Consider the following 23,211-nt stretch of genomic DNA (forward strand, 5'->3'; position numbering starts at 1 on the left):
TTCTGTATAAACTGTATTTAGCTGCAGAATATCCTTATGAATTCCAAGCTACTTGAGAATGGCTTCTGCAGCACCAAACCAGACAGTAATGTGCTGCTGCTGCTAGATCTCTCTGATGATATCCTACATCTGGATGCTCTTTCCATGACCAAGTATTTACACTTGCAATAAAATGACTATGAAGAAGCAAAAGAACTTACGGCCATCCACTGTCTTTGACTCCAAATGGACTATGTCTGGCTCTTTAGTAGTACCCATCCTAGACCTGAAAAAGGAGAAATTAAAACTATAGTATTTGTATGCTATGTTATATGGAACATTTTATACAACATTGTGTCTATTTGCATAGCTTAAATGTTTAATGAGAAATAATTTATAATTTGTTTAGAAAACAAATTCCCCCTTAATTTTCATGCAGTTATTATTTCTCTTATGAAATGAATGTGAGATTCAGGAACAACTAGAAAAGAAAATATACTTATTTGCTCATAGGATCAGCAATACCAAAATATAATACGCTCAGCATAATATGCGAATAGGGGGAAAAATGCTTTGTTAGATACATTTAAATGGGTTCTTATAGATCTGCTTTTAGGCAATTCTCTAAAAGAAGCTTTGTGGCCATTTGCACAATGTCACATATTATTTATGGCTCATCTCTGGATGCTAAATGAGCTGAATCCAAGTGCTAGGGAGCAGCATCTGTTGTGGTGGTGTGGTGGGGGACTTCCAGAAGTTGCTAGACTACAACTCCCATCATCCCTGACTACTGGCCATGCCAGCTGGAGTCCAACATCATTGGGTGGCCAGAGGCTTGTACAGCTTTGTAACAAGGAAACTACATTTCTGAGGTTTCCTTGGGGAAAGCCATAATCATTAAAGTGGTATGAGTGCTTTAAATGTATGGTGTTGCTGTGACCATAAAGTTCTCCTATGTTCTTGAATCACTTCCACAAGCTACTGACAATTGGGAGATACCCTTAATCTTTGCTTTGATTTCAGTGTGTCAATCTTAGTTCTGAACATTCTAGGGCCATATTCACACCATACAGGTGAAGCACTATGGTACCTATTTTAACAGCCATAGTACCCCCCTCCCCAAGAATTCAAGGAGCTGAGAGTTGTTAGGAAACCCCTATTCCCCTCAGAGATCTACAGTTGTGGGAGTGGTTTAACGATCAATCCCTCCTCCCAGGGAACTCTCCTTCTTTTTCATAGGTAAGAAAGACTTGTTGAAAATGTCACTAGTGACTAAATTCTTGGAGAAAAACAAGGATTTAAACTAGGCAAGGATGCTCTGAATTTTCAGGACGTTTTGTTCTTAGGTTTTGTTCTTAGTAGAGAAGACAGATTCATTTCTGAAGTTCATTGGTAATTTAGCAAAATCTAAATTGTGGTTAAAAGAAAATACTTGATCCATTCAATTACTTAATTTTGTTCAACAAATACGTCTGGAAGACCCTAACCCATCAGCAGCAATTCATGCGGAAGAACAAATACTGATCATTATTTCTTACTAGATTTAAGTGAATTAAAAATGATTAACATTGACAGTAGTCTATATTTGCCAAAGCCTAACTAAATTAGGTGTTCTGGGGGAAGAAACCCTGAAGCTTTTGAATTACTCTTGTCAGTACTTGCATTGGAAGTCTATCTCATCACTATGAACGTAATTCTGTTTGCAAAATAAAAAAAGATACCCATTCAACTTATATGAAAACAAGTCCAAGACACAGGTATTACTAGGTAGATAGATAGATAGATAGATAGATAGATAGATAGAGTCTGACCAATGGCTAATTCAAGGAACCCAAAATGGGCACTAATGGGAGCTTTCCCTCTATTGATAATTTTCTTTGTGTGTGTTTGCATGGGACAAGTGGAAATGTAAATGAGCCCTCACTTGTGGCAGAATCAAAAGCAATGTGGTTTAGGCACTGAAAGCCATTAGACACATTACGAAACATTGGCTCAGGGCTTTCAAAATGTATTCTTTTTAAACGCTTTTTGATTTATAAACCAGTGAAAGATTTGGACTGACTCAAAGGTTTTAGTTGAATTAATCATGTAGGTGTTATACCATTATTAAACAAAATCGTTAAAATACATGTTAGAGCATACAAATGTGGGTAATATTTTGAGGAGATTAATAATAGTAACTGTTTTGTTAAAATGAATAGCACAGAAAAGTAATTTCAGACCTTTTCACATCAGCCAGATTTTATTCAAATACAGTTGTAAAAATACAGTACATAAATTATGTGGCTAAGCAAGGTGATTCACTAACTAGTGCTTTCATGGTTAACCCTAAGTAGAGAAATCATTCTGTTTGGTTCAACTCTGGAAGACAGGGCATATTTTCTTATAAATTAGTGCTGCCCTTTCTTTCTCTAAATAAACGTCCATTTTTTAATGGTAGAAACTGTGCATTTGACAGCCATATTATCAAGGGAGTAGATATACTGCTATCCTATGGTATAACTTTCAATGTACATTTTGTGGGATGGATGTTAGGGCTGTGCATTGACCCCCTGATCTGATTTGTGCCCCCAGTTTGTAAATCTAAATTGGACCTGATCCAGTCTAGACTACTCTGACCTACCCCATATTTGAATCTGGATGAAAACAGAAAATTCAAATCTCTGGAAACCCCATTGACATTATGAAACTAAAATGGCCCTAACTTTTCTGTTCCTTCACACAGATCTAACCAGTGCTTTTTTTCCGGGGGTACACATGCCCCTAAACATTTTCTGAATCTAAGTCTGGCCTCATTGAGGGGCAGTATATCAATATGAGTAGGAAAATGAGAGTACCCCTAAACATTTTTTTAAGAAAAAAAGCACTGGGCCTGACAATTGGAGATATTAACCCTTAAAGAAATGATTAATTCTACCAAATCTCTGATGGGTAGCTCCAGGAGTTTTAAGATTTACTTTTTCCAAAGAAAGAAAGTATGTCTTAGAAATACTGTGCAAATTCTCATAGTCCTATGCTTGCTGTGTTCCTTTCATCAAGATTTTAAAAGCATATGAAGGTGTTGTTGTTTTTTAAGGCTTGAGATACTAGACATGGGCAGGCAGCATCAGGAAGATGCTGGCAGAATATTTTGAACTACAAATCAATTCAGGACATTCTGATCCATTTGGTAGCTGCTTCAACCAAAGCAAGGTTTGATTATATTAAACCAGCTCTTCCTTAGCAGGTTCAAATATCACCTGTAAAGCCCCAAGGCCATTGCATTTCATAGAATTGTAGAATTAGAAGAAACCATGAGGGCCATTTAGTCTAACCCCCTGAAATGCAGGAATATTTCTGCCCAATGTGGGGCCCAAACCGACCACCCTGAGATTAAGAATCATATGCTCATCTGACTGAGCTACCCCAGGTTCAGAAATTATATGAGCTTCCCTGGATATTATGATCAATTGTTGTTGTTTGATCCGTTCCAAATTTTATCTTTTTAGAAACTGATACCAGAGCAGGGTCTTTTCCCAACCTGGTGTGTTTTCAGTAAATGTCAGAAGCATGCTACTGTTGATGCTTCCCAAACACAGGGAGCAGAGCATTTGAAAAGGGTAGCCATCCCCACAGGAAAGGGCTGCTTCAAGATTGCTGGAGGAAAACCCAATAAATTTCACTCTATGAGATGAAATTTGAAGATATGATAGCTGCTTCAGAGGGGGATGAAGCCTGCCAAACTATGGAGACAAATAGGTCCAGGAGTTTTAGGCACTTCAGGCATTATTCCACTGACAGAGAGACCTGCCAATTCCAATGCTGGCTTGTTGTCAGTCTCCCTTCTTGGCATCTTTCTTTTTGGGAAAAGACTCCAGAGTCAGCCAAAATCTATTACAAAGTTAGGCATCCGAAAGGCGCAACCCTCCCTCCCCAAACAAACAGATTATACAGTGCAAACAAATAATTTCCCTCCCTCTTTGTTTCAAGCCAGCTAAGAAGCACCCCTGATTTCTTCTGGTTCTGATTTGGATCCAAAGCAGAATATGTGCATTGGCTCATTTCTGAAATGAAAACACTTAAGTTGGGAGGGGAGTCTGGCACTGTGAAGCCTTTCCCTTCGCCTGCAAATTTGTCTGAAAGGGGCTTTCATTTCTGGATTCTGCAGGCATTAAATGGTGACTTCATGCATGCTGTGTTAACTTAAAGAATTTGGCCAACTGAAATTTTCCTTTAACTCAAACTAGAATATGGTTCACTGTCTACATACAGCAGGGTCAAAATGAATATAAAATCCACCATTCAAAGAAAGTTGTTCAATCAGCAATGGATTTAGTCTGACACTTTCATATGGTTGTGTACATGTGTGTTTTCAAAAGACTATCAAATGGTGGTGGAGAAGCAGATTATTAATCAATTTACATGCAAGTTATATCTGTCAAGTAAAGCTGGAATCACAAAACATAAACCAAATCCTGTCCCTTTAGATGTTTCCCTTTTCAGAGACTTTGAAAAGTCACTGGTTTATCTTTCAGGTGGCATTTTGTCTCTCTTTAGAGCAGTTGACGGTATTACTTAATAAATGCTGTAAAGTCACATAATGTCCTGATGCAGATAACAGAGGAAGCACTGAAGAAATAAAGAACCGTGACAGAGGAGGACGTGATTTGTATTCAAATCTACCAAGGCAATACAGTGCCAAGTTGTGAACTGAAGGAGATTCTTTCAGGTGGAAGCAGAGCAAGCTATTCCCTCCCGTAACCGAGAAAGACCTTGGGTGATATATTATCCATACCCTAAAAGAGCTGCACCTTGAAGTTTAGATTCACAAAAAAGTTTTCCTATTGCACTCATCCTTGGCCAGTCTTGTGCAAAGAAGTCACCGAGCTTTCCAAAACTGTAGCAATGTGGATCCTTCCATTTATTCATGAAAAATGCTTGCAACCCCACCTTTCCATTATAAAACTACTGGAGGCAGCTAACAGCAGGACAAAATAATAAAATAATCTTATTCTCTCGCTTTCCGTTTCAGTTGCAAAGTATCCAAAAAGCATCACTATAATATAGGGGAAATAGCTGTGTAAATTTAACAGATGTATTTATTTTTAAAGGAAATTCATTTCCAAATTAAAGTAACTTTTTATTTTTGACATTAGTCTACTATGGAACTCAGGGTGGCACACATGGGCATATCCTATTTTATTCTCATATCAAAAATATAACAAAATTTAGTCCAATAAATGGTGACTTATTCGAGATCAATAGTAAGCTTCACGACCGTGTTATATCTAGGCAAGTTGAATTAACTGTGCACTGTCCACTTAAGTACATTCAGTCTTCAGACTGTCTGCCCTCACACCCTCCCCTTCAATTGAATTTGGTGAAACCTAATTGTAGGCCTGTGTTTTAGAGCCCTGCCAGGAAGAAGAATGTAAAATGTTTTTATGTTTTTTTAATCTTTTGTAAGCTGAGCAGGGAAGGCCATTGAAGCACGGCCACTCCTGTTTTGTAGAATCACACTCCTTTCAAGATATGAGAGGAGCTCACTTCTGCACTTTCTGGAAACAACTGAAGAGATGTTTGTTCCGACAGGCTTTCCCAGATGGGTAAATGGGCCTTGGTCACAAGTGTCCACTTGTTAGGGTTTTTACCCTTGTTTTAAATGTCTCTGTTGTTTTTGTGTTTTTAACTTTTAGTTATCTGATGTGTAAATCACCTTGAGACTTAGTGGCTTAGATGGTTATTAGTACATAAGATAACCAATGCTTGGTACGTGGTACAGCAGATGACTCCCGAGAGGTGTCCAGGGCACTTTCTAGTCCTGTTATGTTGGATGAGTTTCATTTAGTAAGGCTTGAGGATGTGGACACGGTGCTTGGATCGGTCAGGGCGACCACTTGCACTTTGGACCCTTGCTCCTCTTGGATGAAAAAAAAACTAGCAGGGAGGGGACAGATGGTTGGGCCAGGGAGGTAATTAATGCCTCCTTGAGAGAGGGGGTGGCCCTTACCTGCTCTTGGCACTCTTGGAGGAAATTGATTCTCTAAATCCATTTCCATCTAGGTTTAAGCCCAGTAATGGCACGGAAACTGCTTGGAGTGCCTCTGTTGGGAGAAATAAAAAAATTCCTTCCAGTAGCACCTTAAAGACCAACTAAGTTAGTTCTTGGTATGAGCTTTCGTGTGCATGCACACTTCTTCAGATACCTCTTGGTGAGGTTGATGGACTTCCATTTCATGCGGCTCAATGTGGTGCCTTCCATGGCTCCAGTTACAGATAGGTAGCCGTGTTGGTCTGCCATAGTCAAAATAAAAAAATTCTGAAGAAGTGTGCATGCACACGAAAGCTCACTGGAAGGAATTTTTTTATTTTGACTATGGCAGACCAACACGGCTACCTATCTGTATCTGTTGGGAGAGACACAGTGAAAATGTGTCACGGTTAATTCTCTTTGGCATCTCAGTGGCTTTCAGTACCATCAACCATGGTATCCTTCGGTCCTAGTTAGAGGTGGCTGGTTTTGTGGTGTTTCCGGTTCTGCTTGGTTTTGCTTCCAGAGGGTGATGTTTGAGGAGTGCTCTTTGGCCCCATGGAGGCTTCAATGAGGGGTTGCTCAGAGTTCAAACCACTGAGTGGGGTCATCTGGCGTTTTGGACTACATTGTCAGCAATATGCTGACGCTACACAGCTCTACTTCTACTTTACATCTGCAATGGATGTGCTGGGCTTTGCCTCAGTAATGGATTGGATGAGAGCCAACAAACTGAAGCTCAATCTGGATAATTCTGAGACCCAGTTAATGGGTGGTTCCCTAGATTAGATGGATGGGAGGTTGCCTGCTTTTGATGGGTTTATAAAAGGCATTAACGCTTAAAGAAATGATTAACTCTACCAAATCTCTGATGGATAGCTCCAGCGGTTTTAAAATTTACTTTTTCCAAAAAAAAAAGTATGTTTTAAAAATACTGTGCAAATTATCATAGTCCTATGCTTGCTGTGCTCCTTTCATCAAGATATGAGCATATGAAGGTGGGGTTTTTAAAGGCTTGAGATACTAGACATGGGCAGGCAGCACTGGGAAGACGTTGGCAGAATATTTACACTCAGAGAGAGTGTAAACCAAGCATGGCCAAATGTGGCCCTCCAGCTGTTTTGGGACTACAACTCCCATCATCCCTAGCTAAAAGAACCAGTGGTCAGGGATGATGGGAATTGTGGTCCCAAAACAGCTGTTGGGCCAAGTTTGGCCATGCTTGAAGGAGCAGGAATGATCCTGGCCTGACAGGACTCGCTGTCAATTAGTTTCTGGGTCCAGTTCAAAGTGCTTTCTTTTCTTTTCTTTTCTTTTCTTTTCTTTTCTTTTCTTTTCTTTTCTTTTCTTTTCTTTTCTTTTCTTTTCTTTTCTTTTCCTTTTTCTCTTCTCTTCTCTTCTCTTCTTATAAAGCCTTGAATGGCTAAGGACCACAATACCTCAAGGATTGCCTCTCCCCATATTAGCCAATCCAGACCCTGCAATAATCATCTGAGGCTCTTCTTCATGCACCTCCTCCATGAGAAGCTCAGCCTTTTTTGTAGTTGCTCCCTGCCTGTGGAATCCTCTCTCCAGGGAAGCTCACCTGGTACCTTTACTACATATTCAAGCCAATATATTCCTCTTCTCTCAGGCCTTTAAAACTGTGCTTGTAGACTTTTGTTTTTGTTATTATGCCGTATATTTTTGTGCTTTTATATTGTAAACTTTCTTGTGATCTTCAAATGAAGAGTGGTATGGAAATTTAATAAAATGATATTAATAAAAATAATAATTATACTTCTCCTATATTTTATCCTCAAAGTAACCCTGTGAGGTAGCTTATGCCGAGACATAACAATTGGCCCAAACTCAAGCTGTGTGCAACATGCTTTGCCTACTCAATATGCCCCTTAAAAATGCGTTTTTTGGGGGGGTTATTGGGTTATTTTTGTTTTTATTTTGATTATGTATTTTGTGTTTTTATATTGTGATTTTATCCTATGAACCACCCCGAGAACCGTGGGTATAGGGTGGTATAAATATTTAATAAATAAAAAGAAATAATTATAAAGTAGGTCATCTCATTTCCAAATTAATAAACTTTACTTTGTGAGTAAAAGGCAATAATCTGAAAAGTTATCCAGAAGCATGGTTAAGAACGTAAACAGCTCAAGATATACTTTGCCTTAAACCGTGGAATTTCAGGAAATGGGTTTTTAAAATATTTTCAAGATTAAGATTACAGTTACTGCATACATCTAAAGTTCCACTCACCAAAACTTTATAACCTGGGTCTGAAACTGTTCATGCATGATTTATAGTTTAAACATAGCCATATTTTTTTCTTCACCCTTTTTTTTACTGTCAGTCTTTATCATGAGTACGCACCATTGCTCCTAGGGTCTCTAGTCCACTAGCAGAAATACCTAATGTAGATTTACACTGTGACATATTCTGTATGTTTTACTTATGGCTTTCATGTTTTACTTATGGAATTGTTTGGCTGGAATTTTAAAACAAATGGTGGGAGAGTTAGAGACTAGTGGAGGCAGGGGGTGGAATTTCAAGACAGAGTCATTCCAATGGGAATAGCAAACTGATGTTCCTGGCTGCCTTTGCAGAAAACGGTTGTAATGCTATGAAAAATGTAAGACCCCCTCAAAAGCTTCTATTACAAAGTTGCTTCCTAAAATTTTAATCACTTTCAAACATTTCAAGTCACCATAAGGGCTTCAAAGCTTCAAAAGAATTTATGTCGAGGCCCAGCAATAAAAGTACAACAGTTATTTTGTTTTATATGAGTATGTAACAGAGACAGGATTTTTTTTTTTTTTAAATAGATCCGTGCCCATTTCTTCTTTTATTTCAGAAAATAAGTGTCAAGAGCAACTAGTGTGATGTGTTGAACTAACTGGTAAGCTTTATCTCAGAATCAGAGAAATGCAATATTGAGAGTGAGCTGCTACTCCTACCTCCAGCTGTGAGGAGCAGCTTTCTGTATCTCAAAAGCAGCATCAAACGGGACATCAGAGCCAAAGAATAACAGCACAGAATATACACGCCTCAGTTTAGGACAATTTATGCCCTGGAAACTAGCATTTTGCCAGGTACATTTCAAGCTCCTGAGGTTCCTCAACACATAAACTTACCTTGCATCAATGCATTCAGTTTATGCTAGTACTGCATAACTCCTTTCTTCCTTTGGCTATGTGATATATTTCCATTCAATCCTACTTTCTCGTTATCTTGCTTATGGCTAATAAGGCCCGACACTTATGAGCTATGTTATTCTTCCCTGCAAACTACATTCTACCATTAGGAAACAAAGAACTCCTTTCCATCCACATCTATCCCATTCTGCTTGTGTGCAGAGGCAAAAGAAACAAAGCAAAGTTTGGTCAACCCACAGAGGAAAATATAGTGCCCTGCCCACAGCTTCACTTGTGCTCAGTGGGGATAGATTCTGGAATCCATACCATGGTTTATAATTCCATGGTTGAGCCCATGTTAGGAAAGGTGCTTCTGAACACGTGAAGAGCAGAGGTGGAGGAAGGGGGGTGCGGGGGGTGCAGTCTGCCCCGGGTGTCACCACTGAGGGGGGTGACAAAATGCCGGGCAGCACTCACCGTGGGGCCTGCAGCATGCCCAAGCCATGCGTCTTTCCTGGGAGAGACGCAGTGGCTTGGGTGTACTGCAGGCTCCGCGCTGCCCAAACAGTCCACCCGTTCCCTTCCCCCCAGCTGTAGGGTGGGTGAGTGGGAGGAGGCAAGCAGATTCTGCAGGCCTTGCAGTGCACCCTGCCCCTATGGGTGGCTCACCCCACCATCGCTCTGGCCCATGGGCGGTTCTCTCCACCCCTGGGCATGCCGTCCCAGGCACCCCCAAGTGGCTTTCTCCGCCACTGGGGAAGAGTATGTCTTTCACTCATTACTGCACATCACCACACACCCACATAAAGAATGATTCAGACTTATAGGTAAGGATGGCAGAAGGGCTTGTCAGGTGGGCTTCCTTCTGTCCCCCCTTTAACCCCTCATCAGAGCACAGACTCTTGCCAGGAATGCTTTTTGCCTTAGTTCTCTACAACAAAAGTTTTGTCTGTTATTTTCCTAACAGGCAGCATTATACATACATCACTTTGTAATGCACATTATTTACGTTTTCATTGATTTATAATTGCAGCTGTTCCATCAGGTGATTCACTGCTTTTATTTTTTCCTCAACTCTTTTTTGCTTTGTGTAAGCGGTTTTGCTGATAGAAGCAGACTCTATGCAATCCTAACCTTGTCTACTAGGAAGTAAACTCCACTGAATTCAATGGGACTTGTTTCCAAGTAAGGAGAGTAGAATTTCAGTCTTATTTTGCTGCTTCTTGACAATTTTAAAAATCAATGGAAAACATCGTGGGGGGCAGTTTCCACATGCAACAAGACTCTTTGATGTGCTGCAAAAGGCTAGCAGGGTAATTCCTCTGGAAATTCATTAATTTTGAAAGGGAACACATAAAAAGTAACTGATTCATAAATATTGGTTGGTTGAGATACGCATCCCTATTATGAGGAATAAGATATGTAAAAATACATATATTTCTACATCAGTGAAATAATCTGCTTTTAATACCAGGATTGAACTAAAATCCCCTCATTTTTCTCTATAAAAGATATAGATATAATTCAGATTTCCCCACCACCTCTCATCTTTGAGATCACCTCTTTTTCTCTCCCCTGAAAAGTGTTCTGTCCCTGGGAATTTTCACTGCCATAAACACATTCCAATGTAAGTTTACTATTGCTGCTGTAGATAGAGTGCCTAAATTTATAGGTGCTAAACACTCACTGTAAATGAAGTCACCAAGAATTGGGATACACAGATGCCAAACCAGGACATATCCAGGTGGAAATCAGTACAAATGTCCAGGAAAGTCTAGACGTATGGCAGCCAATGGCAGCTGAAAAACAGCAATTTCTTCTGTGATTTTGCCAAAAAATCTCAACAACTTTGGGTTCCCCAAAAAAGTTCAACAACCTTTCTACCTTTGAAGGTGACCTGGAAACTACAACTAATCCAGAATGCGGCAGCCACACTGGTGACTGGGAGTGGCCTTCGAGACCACATAACACCAGTATGTTTCTGAGCACAATTCAAAGTGTTGGTGCTGACCTTTAAAGCCCTAAATGGCTTTGGTCCAGTATACCTGAAGGAGCGTCTCCACCCCCATCATTCTGCCTGGACACTGAGGTCCAGCGCTGAAGTCACAACAAAGCAACCTTTGCAACAGAGAACTAAGCACTGAATGTAGCTGCTTGGTCACAGTAGATAAAATATGCAACATTAATACAGATATTCCTGGAGGGAAAAACAAAGGAGAAGTCCAGGCCACAGCCTGCAACTTAGCTTTTACATTCTCAGTAGGCTACTACATCAACAAATCTTCATGCACCGCTGCTCAAATTTATCAAGCTCTTGTTTAATAATAATAATAATAATAATAATAATAATAATAATAATAATAACTAATAAGGGTGGTTTTGGGGTTTTGTTTGTGTTTTTTTGTGTGGTTTTTTTGCCACTACCATTCTGGCAAGACTATTTCAAAACTGCACTCCTAATATTTATACACTGCCCTGATCTCCAGTGCAGCATTATTAATGGGCAGCTTAAACCTATTTGTTCTTTAAGACTTACGGTACTCTAATCAAAACTGTGCTCTTCATTTCTAAGCAGATTTGTTGTTGCTTCCCGGTCTCCTTTTTCCAAGACTCTGGCTGTATTTCTCAAAAACTGGGCTCCCTTTTCATATCACTTATTTTCTTTGCCCAAGAAATTCAATAAAGATCTTGTCAGGTAGAGTCTTCCACCTATTATATTTATTTTTACGAGTGTGAAAAAGTCTATAACTCATAGACAGCAATGGAAGAGAAGTGCCAGTGAGTCAAACTTTTCTTTGCTCTAAAGACACATAATCAAACAGGCAATAAAGATCATCAGCACCTGGTATTTCATCATTACAACAGTTTTTTCAGCAAGGTAATTATTCACTGAAAGTTCAGATCAATAAGAGTCACATTTCATTCCTAAGCAGTTGTAAGAACTAAACTTTAACATTTACATATAGCTGACAGCTGCAATTTATTTATATTTTGGGTTGTCAAATGTTTGAGAGCTGAAAGGTGAAAGGCTGACATCCTGCAAACACCCTATGAAGACATCTTGTGCTTTGAGCACCACCTTGGGGTTTTTTTTGGAAAATCGAGTCCCTATGTAGACTTTTAGGATACAGGAAAAGAAGCTGAGGTAGTCAAAGGCAATTTTGGAAACATTCTTAACATTTTAACGTTGAACATTTTGGTTTAGAACTACTGTTTTCCTTTTGCAATGAGCAAGTAATGCTTCACTTATTTCCATGCATTCAGCAGTCCTAGAGGTCAGTGTTTAAACGGGACTTGAAATTGTTCCTCACATTTGCTGAGCTAGTTATAGCTTCATCAATTCTTGGCATTTGTGCTATATTTTGCTATGGGCTCCTCTTTGTAGTCAAAATAATAACAGCACCAGTAATAACTAGTTCTATCTATTTAGCACTTCTACAAAATCCCCATTTTATATGCATTGCATTATTATTATTTTCATAATTCTTTCAGCAACCTTGTAAAGTTGGCTAGAGTTATTATCCCAATATTACAGATGGGATGGGACTGAGGCTGAGAGACACTAGCTTGCCTGTAGTACCCCTCAGTGAGACAATGGCTGAGCTGAAAGTTGAACATGTCCTAGCTCATACTTTTCATATTCTTGCTCCCAAACCACCCACCTTGTATCTACTTCTGGCTTCCCATGGACTAAACCACAGCCAATTCTGCTTCCAGGCACATCTGTGACATTAACACAGGTCTTCTTCTTTGGTTATCACTCGTAGCCGAGTAAGATTGTCTTCCATAAAAAAAGTTTTAACAATGAGTCCGTAAGTGACTGTGGAGGCCAATTCTGGATCCACACGACCTTCCACAGTGGGCACATTGTTTTCCGGGTGGGAGTTGATCATGGTGTGGATTTGCCAAACGTACCTTCCTCCTAGCACGTTTCTCCCTTGCGTCCTGAGTTCAAATGTCTTCAAAGCCCATGACACCTTTGGTAAAGGCTGTTCTCCAACTGGAGCACTCACAGGCCAGTGTTTCCCAGTCGTCAGTGTTTATACTACATTTTTTAAGATTTGCCTTGAGACAGTCTTTAAACCTCTTTTGTTGACCATCAGCATTACGCTTTCCATTTTTAAGTTTGGTTTAGAGGGGGACGCGGGTGGCGCTGTGGGTAAAAGCCTCAGCGCCTAGGGCTTGCCGATCGAAAGGTCGGCGGTTCGAATCCCCGCGGCGGGATGCGCTCCCGTCGCTCGGTCCCAGCGCCTGCCAACCTAGCAGTTCGAAAGCACCCCCGGGTGCAAGTAGATAAATAGGTACCGCTTACCAGCGGGAAGGTAAACGGCGTTCCGTGTGCTGCGCTGGCTCGCCAGATGCAGCTTGTCACGCTGGCCACGTGACCCAGAAGTGTCTGCCGACAGCGCTGGCCCCCGGCCTATAGATGTGAGATGGGCGCACAAACCCCAGAGTCTGTCAAGACTGGCCCGTTCGGGCAGGGGTACCTTTACCTTTACCTTTAGAGGAGTTGCTTTGGAAGACGATCTTCAGGCATCCGCACAACATGACCAGTCCAACGAAGCTGATGTTGAAGAATCATTGCTTCAACACTGGTGATCTTTGCTTCTTCCAGTACACTGATATTAGTTCACCTGTCTTCCCAAGTGATGTGTAAAATTTTTCAGAGACACCGTTGATGGAATCTTTTGAGGAGTTGGAGATGGCGTTTATAAGTGGTCCATGTTTCACAAGCATATAGTAAGGTTGGTAGTACAATAGCTTTGTAAGAAAGCATTTTGGTTTCCCTGTGAATGTCCCAGTCCTCAAACACTCTACACTTCAGTTGGGAGAAAGCCGCACTAGCAGAGCTCAGGTGATGCTGGATTTCAGCAACAGTGTCGGCCCTTGTGGAAAGGTAACTGCCTAGGTAGGAGAAGTGATCGACATTTTCCAATGTTACACCATTGAGTTGGATTTGTGGCACTGCAGAGGGGCTATTTTGTACTTGTTGGTGCAGCACTTTGGTTTTTTGTATGTTGAGTGGTAGGCCAAGCTTTTTGTAAGCTTCTGCAAAGATATTTAGGATGGTTTGGAGGTCATCCTCTGAGCGGGCGCACAATACATTTTCATCAGCATACTGAAGCTCTATGACGAAAGTTACGGTAACCTTACTCTTTGCTTTTAGCCTACTCAGATTGAAGAGCTTTCCATCTGTTTGATATATGATTTCTACTCTGGTGGGGAGTTTCCCTTCAACAAAGTGTAGGATCATGGCAATGAAAATAATGAATAGAGCTGGGGCAATAACACAACCCTGTTTAACACCTGATCCCACTGTGAATGGTTCACTTTGAGAGCCATTGTTATCTGCAGTTGTTGCTGTCATATTATCATGGAAGAGCCGAATGATGTTTACAAATTTATCTGGGCAGCCAATTTTCAGAAGGACAGGGCATTACAATTTACAGTGTCAAAAGCCTTAGTCAGGTCAATAAATGCCATATACAGGGGTTGATTTTGCTCTCTGCATTTTTCTTGGAGCTGTTGAGTGGTGAAAATCATGTCCACTGTCCCCCTAGAAGGCCAAAAACCATTTTGGGATTCAGGAAGGGTCACCCTATGGCTGTCTATGGATACTACACCCACATGGTCAGGATCTTTCCCACAGTGTCATTTGCACAGGAAAGATCTACACAATTATCAAATAAGCTGTGGGGCAGGGTAATATTTATTTTGTTAAAAACAACAACAACATATGGCTGTAGGGTGGGGGAGAGAAGTTACATCTCCTTCTCCCCCCTATATTCTCTACCAAGACCAGGGAGTGAGAAAATTCTGCAGGGTGCTCATTTGCAGGGTGTGAAGCCCACTTGCAAAGGAGCACTCCGCACCATGCAGGATCAGTGCCTCCACTGATAAGACCAATTGATCAGGGACAGACCTGAGTCAAGGAAAAAGAGCCAGGTGGTGAATATCTTGGATAATAAGCAAAGGAAGTTGGGGGCACCACTCCACTTCTGAAATCCATGGAGGGTCATTTTTCCATTCACTTCTTCTCAACCATTTACTTATCCTCATTATACATCTCCATCTTAACTAGTGGGTGAGTTTTACCATTTGTTTTGTCTCCACATGGAAGAGGAATGCAATAACTTCAGGCTCGGGTGGGCAAAACTCTCTGTAGAGATTTGCAGGTGCTCAATATGTGCATGTTTATGACTAATGATGCTTATTTATGGATGGGGTGATGATGTTCTTTCTCCTTTCCACGAACCTAATCACAAACAAGAGCTAGGAATATACGATGCAGTCATTCTCTTTGTGATTTTATCTGTAAATTTCACCATCTATGGAAATTGGGATAGGCTAGCTATTTGCGTGTTAAAGTTCCCAAACCGCTCTTGAAATAATTCACAATAGATGCAGAATTATGGTTTAAGGTTTTTGGCATAACTTTGGACACAACTTTATTGATTACAGCATGTGAGTGGTTGCTTAGGCATTGGTTCCTGACTAGCTGCACCTGACCTTGGCAGGGCAGCACTGAAGCCTGGACTCCGGCAGACGTCAGTAAGGGAAAACAATCTGGGGTAAGTCTGAGCTGAACACCAGTCTCTAACCTCACCCCAAATGCTCCCAGGGGCTCTGGCATGGCCCTAGCCCCTTGACAGGGGTTCAGACAAGAGCAAAGCGAGCCCCTGGATTCCTTTAATGGAATACCCTTGCAACAGCAACTTCGAGGGGCAGGCACAGCCAACCACATCCCCTCCACCAACCAATTGAACCTAACCGCCAACCTTACAAAGTTGTGATGATTTGTTACGCAGTAGGCAGAAACCAAAAGGCACCAGACAATCAGCCTATGGCAAAAATTCCTACTAGGCCCCTGCTCCAAAGCAGATGACCCCATGACAAGCATAGCAAGGTCAATAAGCCCCTAAATATAGGGAGGGAGGGCGGGTAATCCTGTGCACGCAGCGAAAATAGGAAGCTCAATGACACGTGCAGGGATATAAATAGCCCATTGGTTGCCAATCACTAGCTCCCTGAGCCAAATTCCTTCCCCAACAACAGAGGGGTGACCAATTGGGAGCTGAGGCCATCCAATCGTACCCGTCCCAGCAACAGCAGGGCAGTTTGGGTGACCTCACCACAACACGTTCTCTCTGTGATGGAGGACACAATTTCCCTGAAGGTGGGGTTTGGGCCTGGTTTCATATAAATGTAAAGTCAGAATTCAGTAAGAGTTTCAAAGTGGCACCCTGCAGCAAAATGTGTCTGGAAGTAGGATGGATATCCCAGAGGCAAAAGAAGTGGAGGAGTTTTTAACAAGAACTTTTTGCTAAATACAATGCAATAACTTTGGGATCCCAATGGAGAACAACATGCCAAATGGAGCATATGCTTCTCTGGTCACATCAGTTGGAAGATGTTACACAAACAGCTATGGCTTGCTCACACAAGATGCCGGAGGCCTGGACCACTGCCCTGGTTCATTTAGATATAAAGTCCCCTTCGGTTGTGCTGGCAGCATCATCTTTTAATTACAGAAAATTCAAACATTTTGTTGTGCAGGCACTCTGGCACCTAAAAGCGCTATTCACCCGCCTCTGTATGGCAGTAGGCCATCTATCCCCAACTCCTCAGAGACCAGTCTCTTCAAAGCTATCAGCAGTAGAACATCAGCCCTTACCCCCTGAGGCTCTAACCTTGACCCAGACTTCCTTCCAACTCCAAAATCCATTTGAAAATAAAAATGCTTCATTAACTTCCAGTTGCACAGAGCTCCAGAGAAGCTGCCAGCCAGCACATCCTTGCTCTATGGATAAGCTATGAGATGTATCCATTTTTAATCATTATTTTTCCTGAGCTGTTCCACTCCTCTGCCATGGTGTGTGTGTGTGTGTGTGTGTGTGTGTGTTCTCAGCCAGATGATTTTCCCAGATGGGCTGTTGTACTGTCATTTTGATTGGCAAGTTCTACATCAGCCTCCAGCAGATGCCCATAGGGATGAAAAGGTCTGAATTGCTGATAAATACTATGCTGGACTCCACACTATCTTGGTTGGCTTCTTCTACCTGAATACACACATCAAAGCCCAGTCCATCAAAAGGGATCGATGTTTTAAAAGGTACTCAGTCATAGATTTACCCATGTAGCCAGCATCTGCAAATAAGACTGTGTTTTTTAAAATAAGCCTGCCTGTCCATATTAACCTAAATTAGTCACTTGTAGCATACTGATGGTCTAAGGGGCAGGGGTTGGGGTCAGTTTCTTTTTTCTTTTTTTAAAAAAAAAATTCCAGTTTTCAAAAGCTTCCCTGATTCTTGCTTAGGGGCTATTTTTTAGTAACTGAGAATGACAGACAAATGACTATTTGCAAGTCTCTTTGTCGGGGTTTTTCATTTGCTTCTGTGGGATAGTTCTCACATAACAGCAGCCTCCATGCAATCACATGGGGAGCATTAATTGTGTGAACTAGGGATGCTTGTTTGCATCATGTCAACTGTTTCCTCAGCCCCATCAGTGGCAGCCAATAACATGAACTGGGGGCAGGGAAAAACACGTGTTGGAGAGCAAGGGATAAGTAACCTCCCACAATGCAGGAGTGAAAATGAACTTTCCATTTGCACCTGCAGTTTGTTCTTGGGTGTAATGTGTAGCTCTACCCCTGAGACAAATATAAATCAAAATAGTTTTGTTCAATATAGCCATTTCTAATACATTGCAAATAGTTAGCATCAATAAGTATCATGGATCCTGTAAGTATTCTTTATCCCAATGTCAAAATTTCTAGCCTCACGAAGCAGGGTCATACGAAGTCGACCCCCACCCCCAACACAATGACTCTATTGGCCTCACATTCACTTCTGCATGTCATCCTCCATGTCTCAATGGATTCACGACTTCCTTGCACTGACCTCATGTCCATTTGCTTTCCCATCCATCTCTCTGTCTCTTCCCATTTACAGAATGCTCCTCCACTCACCGCATGAAAGATGACATTCAAGGTTTGTCATTTTTATAGCACTGAACCATCTGGACCACAAACTGTCTCCCCTCCCTGAATCCCTAAGCAAATGACTTCTTTTCTTGCTTACACAATCTGGCCTTATGGTTACTTTATCTTTTTCCCAAAGACTGAATCTTCCCATGAAAATTTCTGGAATAATCCGTTAACCACAAATTGTCTGAAAGTTCACATATAAAGAAAAATTGTGTTTCAAATGGGACATTTTAGTGAAGAGACCTCTAGCCAGTTCTTAATAATAACTATAGGTGAAATTCATATAATAGGTTGAAGTTAAAATCTCAGGGCACTATGTGGAATGGACTGTTACTTTTCTTCTTTTTTTATGAAGATATTGATTTCTACTGGAACTTGAAAACAATTTTCCAGTGAAACACACGTCCACACCATTTAAACAAGTATTTTCAGGAGGGGGGAGGAACCCAGCAATAATATGACAATAGCTTCCATAACAGTAGTATTTTTCAGATTTCTCTACAGAAGCTTTGAGATGAACATGTATTCATAAACCAAAGTGCCAAAGGGATAATTAAATGAGGGCAATGGCTGGGTCAAAAGGCAGTTAAACTATACAGCTTGATATTCAAAAAAATATAGCTTTGATCTTACCATCTAGAGTATTACTAAGAAGTACCAAATGCTCTGAAGATACCTCTTATTCACTCTAAGAGTCTGGGGAATCTGATTTTAACAACTTGGAAGTAAGTTTATCCATTTAAAGTTTTGCCCTTCTGGCTTGCCAAAGGGGCTTTCTAAGCTAGCTATGTTCATTTCAAGAGCTTCTGAAAGACCCCATACAATTTATAGCAGGGATATAAGCAACTTAAAGAAATATTAGCTTGAATAATGGTATGGATTTTAATTGCTTAATTTCTAGGTTAGATTTATCAATAAAGTCAGAGGGAGAAAGTGCATAGGAACAAACCATAATTTTAAAGGGACAGATGTTGTGTAGAGGATGCCAACATGTCAGGTTCAATAATAGAAGATATATACCTTCCTGTGTGGGAGAAAAAGAGGATGTCTTTCCTAAGGTGTCGCCACCCAGCCTTGTTTCTCTCCCATCTTAGTATTTGTGCTACAGTAGCTACAAGCTAGCATGGAATGCTTTTGTGATCATGACAATGAATTATTCAAAAGCTCTGCATATATTGTCAGTTCAGTTCTAGCCATGTATACCAACCAGCAAGATTCAGTCTAGTGTAGTGAAAATGTGTCCAACTAGGGTTGGGGAGGGCTCAAATTCCCACTTAGCTATGTACTTCACTGCCTGCATTGGGCTATCACAATCTTTCAGCCTAACCTATTTTACAGTGAGGTTGTGAAAACAAAATGGATGGATTCCACCTTGAATTCTTTGGAGGAAGTGAAAGATTAAATACAATAATAATTCACTCAGATGTAAAGTGTTTTTGAGAGAATGGCCTACAAGTGTGCATGTGGTCATCACAGGGCATGAAGGAAAATGGCTGTGGGACTTAAAAAAATGAATATTGGTATAAAGAGAACTACACAAATGTACAATACAATACAATACTGGAGACTAAATGCTATTGTAGTGGTTTGGAGTTACTCGTGCGTAAACTCTCCCCGTTTGGGAGCTTAACGGCCTGGGTTAAACCGTCTTGACTGCACAGCCCATCTCCACGTGGCTGCCTCAGTCGCTAGCAGAATCTGTCTGTGGGCGTTTCTTAAACCTTTTCCAACATAAAAGCTGTTTGACACCCAGTCGTCTCTGCCTCTCATTGCGCGGGAGTCTTCTGCGCAGGGAGGGCGTGGGTAGTGGAGGACCAGTGCTCTCTTCACTGACGTCCAGGGAAGAATCCCGGAGCCCTTTCCCCTCTTCCCCCATTTGCTCTCCTGGATCCTTGGTGTTACGCTGATTTTCTTCCCCCTCTATCAAGCTGCGTCTCCCCCTGGTGCTGGTACCTTCTCCTGCAGAATCGGAGAGCCTCTCCTTCTCCTGTTGCTCCGATGTCAGTTTCCTGACAGTTATATTCATTTTTAAGAATATTTAAAGACCTTACCACAAGACCTCAAAACCCACAAATCAAACTGATCAAATTACCCTGCCAATCTTCAAAAAGATCAACCAACACTGAAGAGGTGGCTTTCTGGGAGCTGTGTGATATGAAATTGCTTGCCTCTTACCAGTAGAATCTGTTTGGTGTTACGTTTTCCTGGAGTAGTAGCCATCTTCTTCCAAATTCCACTGAACTGTATAACTAAAAAGAAGAAGAAATCAAGAAAAAATGCAATCTATTATTCTTCTGCCAGTGACTTTGTTTAATTGTACATTGACAGTATGACAATAAATGTTGAATAGAGAGAAAATTACACCTCATCAGGTTAGTTTTGTGAGCCGTCTTCTTTTATCAAGTTTCCTCTCTACTTCATCAAGAGATCATACCACAGCTGAGGTTACTGTCACTCCTCAGTGGTTTCTCAGTTGTGACAGCTGATAATGACAGTACTGAATACTTTGCTGTCATAGCTGAGAAAACGCAGGCAGTGAGCGCAAGGCAGACAAAGGTGGAGATTAATCTCACTGAAGTGAATCCCAAACCTGTGAACTATATTAGACACTATTTATCCAGGGAATACCCTTGCTGTACTTGCTTCTGTTTTTGAGAATGGATTCTGGGCTATGGCAGAAAGTGAGCTCATTTAACATGTTCTCTCTTGTCACATCTGCTAAGTATGTAACCCAAAGAAAAGAAATCTCAACATACGCTTCACCTGAAACGCAGAACACAGAAGAGGTGGTAGGCAATGCTAACATACGTATAATCACTGCACTCTAATTGATAGTGTTGTCACAATGGCAAATCTACAACTTTGTCAGCTTCATAGGTGAAAAGTCTGGAGATCCTGATCTTAGTTTGTATCTGGTAAAAGTGGCAGAAAATACAGGCTGGGAAGAAATACTTAAAACTTCTCATCATATTCATGAGAGTGCCTGGGAGAAACTAAGATGTTGCAAAAACATTTCCTTGAATATTGACCCATAAATAATAGAGGGTATTTCATCTTTCTAGTTGGATCAGGTTGACTGTGAACTACTATGGGATTTCAGGGTTTTTTTGCTTCTCATTTGCTGGTTAGGAGATGAGAGGAAAATCTGATGCAATTAGGCAGGAAGAAGAGACCTATTTATTTCTAGACATTACCTTGTAAAAACAAACAATGAAAATAAGCTTGGCAGAGTAAAAGTGAAGTCTGGCAAACCAGCAGTGTTTGGGCACAGCCATGCCAACACCTAAAGTCCCTTTGACTTCAGTTTATTTAGTCAATGTCAGGGAACTGACATCAGAGGGAAAGGAGGTGGTAGGGCTCCCAGAGACTGGGAGAGACTCAACAGCCAAAGCAGGGACCAGCAGGGGGAGCACGGGGTCTCTGGAGGGGGATCTCAGTAATACTGAGAGAGACGCAGCAACGCAGGCAGGAAGCAGGGGAGAGAAAGGGGTGAGAGACACTTCCAGCGAAAATAGTGGGGAGGTGTCAGAAGCAACTGCAGGGAGACCCATGCTTCGTCGGAAGCTGTCACGTCGTGAGTCCAGGAGACGTGTTTCCGTTAAGGAACTTCTTTGTTGGAGGCGTTTCCGCAAACAGCCACTGTCGGACTCCACCAGTGACTAGAGCAGACATGTCTGATGAGCTCTGTCACACACAGAGGCTTGTGGAGCCGCACAAACTCTGAAGGGGCACACTTTTAAGCACAAGCAGCTAATCAACCCCCTGACAGCAGTCCGACAGTCTTTGTACGCTGCCTGTGCAGGAGAAAGCATCATGAGCGACCCAGCAGGAGCCGGAGCCGGAGGAGCTGGTCCAAGCTTGGAGGAAAGATACCGAGCATTGGAAGTCCAACTTGCGCTGCAGACGGCGAGGCTGGAGGAGAGGAGGGCGCAGGATGCTGACAAGAAGGGGAGAACCACTCAGTTCCCCAGAAAGGTACCAGGATTGGTACAGAAGTTTGGGGGGGACCCCAAGGACTATCATGCCTTTAGGACAGAGATGCAATATGCCCTGAATGTGCAGTTTGATGAGTTCCCTGATGAGGAATCACGAGTTGCTTTCGTAATTGGGCATCTTGAGAAGGGCGCGCGTGATTGGGTTCGGCCCCTGATGGCAACGCACAACGATATCCTAAAGGACACTATGAAATTCTTTCGTGCAATGGATATCATGTTTTCCAGCGATATTGAGGAAGGGGTAGTGCGCAGACAGCTGATGGCTTGCAAGCAGGGAAGCAGATCTGTCCGTGAGTACTGGACTGAATTTACCATGCTGATTCACAGATTGGGGTGGGATTTATCGGCAGCACCCATTCAGATGCTGTTTGAAGAAGGTCTTTCTTCGGCTGTGAAAGACGAGCTGTCCAGGAGCCCCAGGGCTGTGTCGATGGATCAGCTGACCAAGTCTGCGCTGACCATTGGAGCGCGCCAGGAGGCAAGAGCCTTGGAGAGGCGGGAAGGGAGAGGGGAACGTTGGAAGGAGTTACGCATTCCAGACATTCCTGAGCCAGCTTTCCCGCCGGCAGAGCCGATGGAAATCGGAACAGCCCGCGCGCGCGCAGTTTCAAAGCCCAGTGAGGGGGCGAAGAAGGAGGGAAAGGGAGCCCGGAAATGCTATCTCTGCCAACAGCCAGGCCACTTTGCCAGAGTCTGCCCCCAGAGGAAGGAATGGCAAGGGATGGTGGGCGCAGTGGAGGGAGGAGAGCAGGGAGAAACGGAGCAAGTAAAAGCCAACGCCTGGTTGCCGTCAGGGCACTGCAACCAGGCTCAAGAGCAGTGAAAGTGCCCGTACCAGAAGCTCCTCGACCTGCCCTAGTGATTGAAGTGTCGCTAGAGCTGCAAAATGGACACCCCCTACAAATAAAGGCGCTGTTGGATTCCGGCAGCTCTTGCAATTTTATGAGCAAGGAGTTTGCTGCTGAACATCAGATACAGACTATCCCTTTAAGCAACCCCCTGCAGGTGACCACAATCGATGGCAGGGAGCTGTTGGGAGGAGGAGTCAGCTTGCAGACCGTCCCAATGATAATGAGGGTGGCAAGGCACACAGAACTGATAGCGTTT

General features: G+C 42.1%; 1 protein-coding gene and 1 long non-coding RNA gene across 8 annotated transcripts in view; one reads left to right on the forward strand and one right to left on the reverse strand.

Annotated features, from left to right (window-relative positions):
* SORCS1 (sortilin related VPS10 domain containing receptor 1) overlaps positions 1-23,211 on the reverse strand; it is a 384,134-nt gene that overhangs the window by 100,856 nt on the left and 260,067 nt on the right. For all 7 annotated transcript variants that reach the window (XM_082225237.1, XM_082225235.1, XM_082225232.1 and 4 more), the window contains exons 5-6: positions 20,285-20,358; positions 201-265 (exon numbers count right to left, since the gene is read on the reverse strand). In XM_082225237.1, the coding sequence (XP_082081363.1) occupies positions 201-265; positions 20,285-20,358 (139 nt within the window). The remainder of the gene's footprint in view (positions 1-200; positions 266-20,284; positions 20,359-23,211) is intronic.
* LOC309533723 overlaps positions 1-23,211 on the forward strand; it is a 77,876-nt gene that overhangs the window by 28,077 nt on the left and 26,588 nt on the right. The gene's annotated exons all lie outside the window — the stretch shown is intronic.

The sequence above is a fragment of the Podarcis vaucheri genome (genome assembly GCF_965113315.1).
Source record: "Podarcis vaucheri genome assembly, chromosome: 5".
Lineage (NCBI taxonomy): Eukaryota > Metazoa > Chordata > Lepidosauria > Squamata > Lacertidae > Podarcis > Podarcis vaucheri.